This window comes from Xiphophorus couchianus, chromosome 22 (genome assembly GCF_001444195.1).
Source record: "Xiphophorus couchianus chromosome 22, X_couchianus-1.0, whole genome shotgun sequence".
In the NCBI taxonomy this organism is placed as follows: domain Eukaryota; kingdom Metazoa; phylum Chordata; class Actinopteri; order Cyprinodontiformes; family Poeciliidae; genus Xiphophorus; species Xiphophorus couchianus.
Genome location: NC_040249.1, coordinates 22773057 through 22783656, shown reverse-complemented (window position 1 = coordinate 22783656; position 10600 = coordinate 22773057). Strand labels below are relative to the sequence as shown.

At 33.5% G+C, this 10600-nt stretch overlaps 1 protein-coding gene across 1 annotated transcript in view; it reads right to left on the bottom strand.

Annotated features, from left to right (window-relative positions):
* Window positions 1–5145: 5145 nt before the first annotated feature.
* rmdn2 (regulator of microtubule dynamics 2) overlaps window positions 5146–10600 on the bottom strand; it is a 36734-nt gene continuing 31279 nt past the window's right edge. The window contains exons 9-12 of the mRNA XM_028007927.1: window positions 9817–9915; window positions 7314–7367; window positions 7159–7239; window positions 5146–5759 (exon numbers count right to left, since the gene is read on the bottom strand). Of these exons, the coding sequence (XP_027863728.1) occupies window positions 5706–5759; window positions 7159–7239; window positions 7314–7367; window positions 9817–9915 (288 nt within the window). The 3' untranslated portion in view covers window positions 5146–5705. The remainder of the gene's footprint in view (window positions 5760–7158; window positions 7240–7313; window positions 7368–9816; window positions 9916–10600) is intronic.

The window sequence follows — 10600 nt, the reverse complement described above, 5'->3', positions numbered from 1 at the left end:
ATTGCATGAATTGGTTGTTAGACACATACTGTGTCATCGCAGCTTAAACCTGTCAAGTCTGCATTAGCCAGATTAGCAAGAGACTGATACGTTTGCATCTGGCATTGGCTGGAGATAAAACACATGCAAGTTGTGTAACTTCAGCAGCGTATGAATGATGGCGGGTATTCAAGCTGTGGCATTCAGACAGCGGCTGATGGAGGCTGAGAAATGTCACAGCAGGGCTGAGACTGGGATTATTTGAAGTGAGTCCTGAACAAACAGCAGGTCTAGCCAGAAATAGTCAAAAGCCGAGCAGAGGGGTTGACATTGGGTCAAGTTCAAAGCGTGAATGCACTATTTATGAGCATTACTGTCATATTTTACTTTATTTGCACTATTTTCTCAAGGTGGGGTGATTGTAAAGACAAACTGCAATCTGGACTTTCTCTGACTCACATAGGGACATAATTAGACATAAGTATTGATGCAAGTTAATCTAAAGTGGATTGATCTTATCGACCGACTAACGGTTAATTAATAAGTGGACATTTTCTTAAACTTTTCTCTTTCGTCAAGAGAGCAGACCGTCTTTCCATAACAAAGAGCGACATTTTTCATAACATGCTAACGCTACTCCGTCATGCAGCTCGGCTGAATAAAAGGCTATTTAGGTGAAACTTAAGGAGCTTTTTGATAATTTATTGTTTCTAAACAGAACCGCATAAAGCGCATGTTGTACCCCACACTGGGCTCTGTTTGTTTGGTTTCTCTTTTCTGTTCTGCTTGGGCGCCTCCGCCATCTTCGTTTTTCTTCACTTCATGATGACCAGCGGCGCCCTCTGCTGGATGGCGGCCAAACTGCAACACTAAAACAAGGTCTAAACGGACTTTAATTATTGATGGGAACTAATTTTAACATAACCTATTAATTGTAAGTGAATTGATTGTTTACATCCTTAACCAATAAGGTCAAATATATAAATGCACCATCAACCCTGAAAATAATAAAAGTATAGTCATATTATTACAACTATTCTTGTAATTTTATAACTTTACTCTCAAAATGTTATTAATTTTCTTAGTATGGCTCCGATATTACATGTTAGTTTCTCTAACAGTCAGATTGATAACAGAACAAACTACACCATGAAATAAATTGATTTAATTAATACAACTTAAAGGGGCAGTATTGTGTATTTCCAGGCACATAGGAAAACAATTATAGCACAATCAAGTAACTATGTTAACTTTAGTTGTGCTGCATATATCAAATATGACTTTAAAGAAATCTGACAACAAAATTTAATGCCTTGAAATTGGGCATCTGTCTCTTTAAAAACCTCTTTCTGAAGCTCCGCCTTCAGGAAGTCATCCCAACATCTCTCCTCCATTAACCCTTTATCAACATTTTTACCAGCGTTGCTCTTTTAAGTTGCTCCTATGATGAGTTCAGCAGCTTCTCAGTTCCACCAGATGTTTGCTAATTGCTGCTGGCTAGTCTGATGGAGCTGAGTGGGGGAGGAGAAGCGCCTCGAAGGCGGGGCTAGGTCCAACCAGGCCTTTTGCCAAGCTGAGTGGTTGCCATGGAGATTAAAGGATTTGTCAAACATGTATGAAAGAATGAAGGTTTGTTCTTGAGGGAATAACATTAAACATGATGTAGAGCTAAAAAAGTGAATTTTACATAACGCTGACCCTTTAAATGAGTCCAGTTGACTCAGCAAATTTAGTGTTTTACAGTGTAGCAATGCACTCGCACAAAATATGACGAAAAGAATAATAATGTGCATTTCTGCAGGTAGCCAGTGTGAATTGTCACAGAAACAGGCGAGTGACAAACGCACCTCAAACAATCAATCAAATATGGCCGCTGGATGAAAATTTGGTGCTGCAGCAGAGAAAAAAAACCAGACACAAATGTTTAATGGTGCAGCTCCTGAACCCGTTTGCAACATCTGGCCCTGCATGTGCAGACACCACAGCTGTCTCAGCCGAAGCGCTTTATAAAAACAGGCAGGAAAGATGAAGTTTCCATTACTGTTTAAACAAACACCTGCACTGATTTGGGAAGCACCTATTTATAAAAAACAGATGAAACATGACTAGACCAGCGGGAGGCCGGCCCAAATCAACGCAGCAACAAACTCCCCGCTGCCCTGGCACACAATGTTCAGAGGCGAATTCTGCATGACACGACCATACTTGTTACTCCATGATGACTTTGGATGAAGATCAATTCGGTTTAATATAAAAAATTATTACTGTGCGCTTTAATTATACGCCGGAGATTACAAAACCTGTTACTGTTTTTTTAATAAACAGCAATAAAACAGAAAAGAACACAAACAAAACGATTCCTCCAGTCAGCAATTTGTAGATTTACTAACACATTCCAGTAATGACTGAGCCGCAGCTTCATCTCAGTCAGAAAAATATTTAAATCATTCACGTACATTCAACTGGTAAAAAAACGTACAAAGATACATGTAAAGAAAAGAAGCTTTAAAAGGAGGTGAATGTTTGTATGACGGCGTTTTAGGGTCGTTGTAGCAGGAAAAAAGGAGCAAATTTCCATCAAAAATTGCAGAAAGTTTCTAAAAAAAAAAACAAGGAAATTTCTCAGTTTAAAAAGTAAAATAATTCTAGAAAATTTCTGAGATCAATCACCAAATTTCTGAGTTTCTTACAAAACATTTTTGACTTATCAAAGAAATTTCCATATTTTTTCTAGAAAATGTTTGAGTTTAATTTCAAAATTTCAGATTTTGCTTGTAGCAAGATTTTGACTTTTACTCTGAATAACATAAAACTTTCTGAGTTTTTTGGTGCTCTTCCTTTTTTTCTTTTGTATTTTATCTACGATGGTCCTGATTCGGTGTCGTACATTTGACCCAAAGCTCCCCGTACCTGCTGGCATGTCTGGATAAAAAGCCTTAAAATAAACATAAGTTATACTGAAGTTGCATAATTCAATACCAAAAGGATTCATAATAATCTGTTTTATAAGTCAGGGGTGCGAATATGTCACAGAATTAAAATCAGTCGGAGATTTAACATAAAGAAAGCGTCCAGGAATGACCAACAGCATGAAGCAATCAAACAGTAATGGTCTCTCAAATACATTCAGATTAATAAAAACAACAAAACAAATACAAATACTTTTCTTTATCACAACAAAGAAACCCCTGATATTCATGTTTTCGTTACATATTTTTTATATTACCTGTGAGCTACAGCTTATCTGACCTTCAAACAGCATCATTTAAACTTTAGACATAAAATGTAGTGTAATGAAAATCATCTTCACATAAAACATTTACAAAAAAACCCCAGTAAAAATAAGAAAGTCTGACTTCTACAGAAGAGGATTAGGGCCTCTGAAAAATTATTTTTTAAAAATTCTCAAAATTTTGACTTTTTTCTTAGAATTCTGACTAATTTCAGAATTTTTACTTTTTTTCTAAGAATTCTAACTTTTCCCCCAGAATTCTGAATATTCTTAGAATTTGGTTACTTTTTTAAAATCAAACTTTTGACTTTTTATTTTCTGAATTGTTTAAATCTCAAAATTCAGATTTTTTCCCCTCAGAATTCTCTCTCAAAATTTTGACAATTTTCTCAGAATTCTAACTTTAATTTCAGAATTCTGACTTTTTTCTCAGAAGATTAAAGTCAGAATTCTGAGAATAAAGTCAATGTTTTCTTTTTTTTTTCAGTTTCCCTAATCACTTTCCGTAAACTTCTACTTTTGCTTCAAGAAAAAATATGTAAATCAGGGTTCAGATGATTCACAGATGGATTTTCCCACAGATCCTGGGGGATTTTTCCCGTCGCTTGCCTCCTCCCTCACAAACACATAAAGTAATTTCAGTTTCTAAGCGGCTGGAGAACACGGGAGAGTTTATGTTAATCATGTGAACTCAGGTGTGCGGATTCAGAATGAAAGTTTCGGGTGAGATAAATCTCAGACATTTTCTGAGAAATTGGAAATTTCAGACTTTTGAAACTTCCAAGTTTCATCTCAGAATTTCTGTTTATTTCCAAGAAAATGTTCAACTTCTGGAGGTCTGAAATTTCTGAATTTAAACTTTCTGAGATGCTTTGAGCAGATTTTGACCTTTGAAACCACAAAGTTTCAAATTTCTCAGATTAAACTCAAAATTACTGCATGTTTTTTTCTCAAAAACATTCGGTGTCTGAAAATGAGAAATTTCCAAGTTTTTTTTAAAGAAAATTTCTGAGGTAAATCAAAAAATTGCAAATTTTCAGCTTTTGGAACTGAAAAATGTCAAATGTTTTTCAAGAAATATCTCGAATCAATATCAAAATTTCACATATTTTTCCAGCAGATTTGCGACTTTTGGAAAACGTTTCTTTTGGAAAAATTGTCCACATTTTTTCTAAAAATTGTTTGAAATTATTCTAACAGTTTTAGAGTTTTCTGAAACTTGCTCCTCTTCTCTATATTTCCATTCATGATGGTTGTTTTATCTACGCTGTCATACTTTCCCATCTCTTAAAAGAAAGTCAATTTCAGCTGTTCCACCATCTCTACTGTTGTTTCAAATATTGTTCTGGTCTTTAAATGAATAACTGATTCAGTGTGATAATCTAATCCCACTGCCTAATCCTTCACACAGGCGGAGCCACAATCCAGCAGAACATTCACTGCTTCTGAGTAAAAACAACAGAAAATGTTTGGTAACGCTACAGTGAGTTTTCCAAAGTGAGAAAGAATGATTCATCTGGCACAACAAAAAGAAAGTTGTTGGGAAAACTGCTGAGATTCCGTTACGAATGACTTTTTACAGTGAAAAGGGATCTTTCAGGTTCAGTTCTGTTTCCAGTTAAACGCTTTAATTTGCCTCAAACTCTGTGGGTTTCTCTGAAATACGACCAGTTTCTCTTAGCGCAGGTGGAAACTGAAGTTGATTTCATGAAATTATCTTTCGCAGCAGAGCCTCGCACTGCAAAAACACAACATTTTATACCAGTTATTTTGTCTAGTTTTGGTGCAAATATCTTAGTTCACTTAAAATAAGACAAAACTAGTTTACAAGTAACATTTCAGTAAGATATAGGACTTTGTTTTCTGTCAATAATTCCTTAATATTGATGAAAAAGTTCTAGTTCCACTGGCAGATTATTTAACTTCTTTCACAGTCGTTACCTAGCAACGCCAGCCAAGCCAAGCTCGTCGCCTAGCAACCCAGTTCTGTTCCACTGGCAGATTATTTCACTTATTATAAAACATTTTTCCCATGTTATAAATATGGATATACGTAGGAGCTAAAACAAGCCTATTCATTTTGCTGAAAAGTTACTTGTTAGTTTGTTTTGTCTTATTTAAAGTGTACTAAGATATTTACCAGAAACTAGACCAGAAATACTTGGTAAGATTGTTTTTGCAGTGTATATGGCGCTAATGCGTCACCCATGTGTATAAAGTCTGGAGCATGTACAAGAAAAAAAATAAATCACATACATAATCACAGCATATAAATGAATAAACTCAGATTATAGGAAAAAAATTGATTGATATGAACTTTTTCATGATTAGAAACGAGAATTAACCGTTAGAATAAGAAAACTAAATATATATATGATATTGTTACACTCACAGAGTGAATCAAACAGATATTTTCACCCATCGTTTCCCCCTGCATATTATATAGATATATATATATAGATATAAATAACTTCAGATTGGTTCCTTAGCGTTTTCACACTCTGACTGAAGGGTAGAGTAAATCCAGCTCCTTTTGTGCTTCTTCATCCTGAATAAAGGAAAATATTTTAAAGTCATTCGTCATTGTTGGCTCATTTTGAACTTTTCAGCCACTAACTGAAGCAAACTGTCTTTTTTATTCTTTTTTCCATTCTGTTTCTGGTTTTTATTGGGAGTGGTGCATTACTGTAAAGTGAAAGTAGAAATGTGTGTAAAACTTTGTCAATTTTCTTTTAATGTTAAAAAAATAATAATTTTGTTGTTGTGGTTTTTTCCAATAAATAAGAAACACAATTAAAATCACAAAGAATAAATTTGTTAAGATGAAAAGTCATTAAAAAACAGAGGCATCATCCTTAACTACTTCCTGTTGTCTATTTTTGTCATTTCTGGCAGTAGTAACAACCAGTTGTTGATTATGTGACTCGTGTGATGTGAAAAAAGTGTTTCCATTGCAGTTTTGTAAAATAAACCAATTTACATGCAGCCAAAAAATCCACCTCATCCAAGCGCCAAAGAATTTTATCAAACAAATTAGTTGTTTTTTTTTTAATTGCCTTATTTCCATTAAGCAAATTTATTTTAAAAATGTCAAATTGCGCATCTATTTGGTCAATGGAAATGCAGCTAGTCTTAGTGAATAGTTCCTCTTCTTCTTCGTGTTCAATCATCATAATGGACTATTAGCGCCACCAACTGGTAAGAAGGATAAATGTCACCAAAAACCCCTGAGCACTCTGTCGTTAATCTTTCTGAAATAAATCAACAAATTTAGTTTTGGCTGTTATTTGATAGAACATGAAACAAAATAAGACACACACAAAAAAATTAATTTACCCTCAATTTAGATTGGATTAAGAAAAGTGAATAATGAAAACTATAAAACTAAATTGCCACTGAAGCTGCAACTAATTATTTTACTTACTGATTAATCTATTGATTATTCTGACAATCAATTAATCTGATAAAAAATAGGCACATTCTGTTGGTTTTTCAAATAACTGTTTTATAGACTATTGGAAATAAATATATTTTTGGATAAATCAATTAATAATTGGACAGCAAAGGATTTTTTTTACAGAACTAAAACTTGATGAATTCTGGGTGAAACATATTTAGAGACGAATAAGTCTTTTTATCTTAAATACAATTTTTGGATTAATTACTGCTCTGTGGTGAATTTATAGAAAAGATAAATGGAGGATAATCCAGGAGGAAAGCCTCTCATAGGTTAAAATGGTCTAGTCAAAGTCCAGACTTAAATTATTGATTTTCACAGATGCAGTTCCTTTAATCTGTCTGTGATTGAGGCATGAACAAAAATGTCATGTCTAAATGGAAATTCTTTGTATTTCACAGCTTTGCACCACGTTCTATTGGTTTATTGCACAAAATCAAATTAAAACGGAAATGTTTTGGGTTTAAAATAAATCTAAAATGAAGTGAACCTCTTTGGAGACGGTGTTCATGGAAGATGCAGCTTCACACATCTTCCTGGCCTTCTCGCTCTGCCCCAAAGCTTTATAACACTGCCACAAAAAACAGTAAAGTTAAGATAAATCCCAGATTACAGCCAACAGGATCATCAGAAACCATCACTGACCTTAGCAAGGAACACATAGTTCAGCTTCGAGTACGCAGGATGAATCTCTTCAACCTGCGATAATAGAAAAAATAGAAAACTGGTTCATTTCTGAGCTGCAGCGCCGGATTTACCTCAGCAACAAACAGATTATCCAACAGAGGTTGAGTTCAGAAGAACAGAAATCTTCCTTACTGTTCCATGGAGTGAAAACTCTAACAGCAGCATTGAGGCACAAAAATGGTCAAAAAGTGATTAAAAAATAACTTAAAAGTAACTTTTCAGAAAAGATTTAAGAGCTTTTTTTAAGTAAACAATTCCTTAATGTTGATGAAAAAGTTCTACTTCTACTGGCAGATAAATTAATAAATAATAAGGGGAAAATGTTTTGTTATAAGTGAAATAAACTGTCAGTGGAACTAAAGCTTGGTTGCTAGGTAACAAGCTGGGCTTGGCTGGCGTTGCTAGGTAACGATTGTGAAAAAAGTGAAATGATCTGCCAATGGAACTAGTACTTTTTCATCAATATTAATGAAATACTGATTTAAAACAAGCTTATATATTTTATTTAAAAATTGCTTTTAAGTTACTTTGTCTTATTTCTAGTTTACTAAGATATTTGCTCAAGAAACTAGACCAAAAATATTTGTCAGATTTTATGTTTTTGTAGTGTAGGATGAAAAAAAAAGAAAAAGTTCAACATTGAACAGTAAAAAGACAACAGACTGCTTACAATAGCACACAAACCTTTTATTGAAAATAAAAAATATTGTTTTTCAAAATTGGTGTGGTTCCATTAAGCAAATTTATTTTCGTAATTCCAACTTGTGCAGTTTTAAGGTTAATGGACGCGCAGCTAGAGAAGGTCTGGAGGAAGGATCTGCTGTAACGATGCTTTGTGCATTTAGGATGCAGCAGTCAGATATAACGGGGGAAATTAGTAAGAAACAAGCTAATGTGATTCGTGTTTGTCGTTTTTTTTAGGTCAAAAGAATACTATGATTGGTCAGGTGCAATTATGGTAACCATGGTAACCCGCCCCACCTTTACTCCACCTTCTATAAAAGTGGCTTATTTATGGGGGAGTCTGAATTGGCGCTGGGTTTTTTTCCTCCAGCTGCTCGGCAGCAGAAATGCTCTAAGGTTTTAGCTGGCGAGTCGCAGCACGACTCATTTAGAGCCAAGCTAATGAGAAGAGGCATGCAGAGGAATATTGGCCAGGAGCAAAAGTATTTTCTCTGCTGTATAAACAGTTGAAATGTGGGAACGCAGATAAGACCGCTCTGAAAACACACAGATTAAATAAAATAAAATAAAGAAGGAGTGCAGGAGTGAAGCCGGAGGGAAAATTTCTTCTGCGGCACAAAATAAACTCGATTCTGGTTGATTGTGAGAGCAAAAACTAACAAAACTAAATAAAAACTCAACTTTCTCTGCTATTTAAGAGTGTTTCTGTCATTTCAACTAATTATGATTAACCCACATTTTCTTTTGACATCAAGACAGTAAAGGTCAATCCAACAGGTTGTTTATTTAAAAATATACCACTATCGATATCAATATCAATACCCAATCCTATATCAATAATGGGTTTCAAGCAGTTCCCTGCAAATTAAATGTAATGTTTAGCTCTACTTTAAGGAATTTGCACCAACAAAAGTTGGATTTGATCACCTTTATTAATATTTAGGCCCTCAAATAGACTCTCTTGCATTATTAATTGTTAAACTTCACTTTGTTGAAAACAACTGGAAACATTTTCACATAAAATTCAAGCATTTTTAAGCATTTTCAAGGTAAGTTTTCAAACTTTTCCAGCACCACTTTGGAGATAAAAACAATACAAATCAACTAAAAAGACTGTTTCAATTCACCTTTACATGATATTTTTAACATGGTTATTAGTAATGTTTTGTGATAAAGTAAACTAAAATGGAACTAAATTTTACGTTTGTATTTTAATTTTCTCACACACTGATGGATCCAAGAGTAAAGAAATCCACCAATTCCAATAAAGTTTAACGTAAGTTAATCTTTATTTAATTTCCACAGATTATTAAATCACAGAGTTATTAGGAATAATAATTTAAACAATTCAAACAAATTGTGTTAAAGTAAAAAACATTTCTGCTCAAATTCAGTGTAAAGCACAATACAGCATCTTTACAAACTTCAGAATTTGAAGAAAAAATAAAATAAAATCTCACGTCTGACATTAAGCAAATAGAAATAATTTTAGATATTCTCACTAATATAAAACAATAAAAATTTTATCTGATTTAATTTCAAAATGAGAAAAAAATATTTTTCTAATCTTTAAATATCTGGTGTCAACATTTAAGCTTTTAATCAAATGTTAGATTTTATTACTAATAGTAATTAGTAATAAATTACTTTCAAGGACTTTTTACAGAAATAAAGAACTTTCCAAACCTTAAAGACATCGAAAAAATTTTTTTCCAGGATGTCAAAATAAAAACAAAAATAATAAAATAAAAACTCGGTTGTTTTTAAAACAACGTACCTTCAGAAAATTCTTCAGTGCGTCTTCGATTGTGGCGCTTGGAGGTTCTCCAAATAGCGTTGCAGCAACTTTCCTCTCAATCCACGACAACTGAGCAACCTGGAAAATAACCAAATAACCGACCTTAAAACAGGAAAATACCAGACAAAAAATAACAAGAATAAAAGAAAGATACGGAGTAATTTATACCCTTTGGCACCAATTTCATTAAATCATTAAAATTTCTATTATTTCTTATCGGCACCATTCAGCCAATCAGAGCCAAGGAAAATGGAACGGTGTTCCTGGATTGGCTGGTTTGAAAATCACTGTTTTAGCTTCCAAAGCTGCAGTTAAGTTAGAATATTTTAGAAAAACCTTCAAATTTTCCACAAATAATTTCATTAAAAAACCCCCAAAATTTTAAAGTCGCATTATTCTTAATCATCATGTTTTCTTGTCTTTCCCATTCTGTAGAGTGGCTAAGAGAAAAGCGCGTCTGCGTCGCATCATATTCATACCCAAACAGGAAGTCTTGGATGAATAATTAAAAGTTTCTATGCACTGATAAATTAAAATTTTTAACATGAAAATAGAAATAATTTGCGATATTCTAACTAACCTAAAACAAGAAAAGTTTAACCTGATTTAACTTTTTAGTAGGTGTGTAAAAATATATGGTTTCCACTGTAAATAATGTTTTCTAAATTTAATCAAACGTTGGATTTCACTTTATTACAAAACTGTGCAGTTTGAATATCAAGCTTTGTTTAGGATTTCAAAATAAAAGCATGGATAGTGTTTT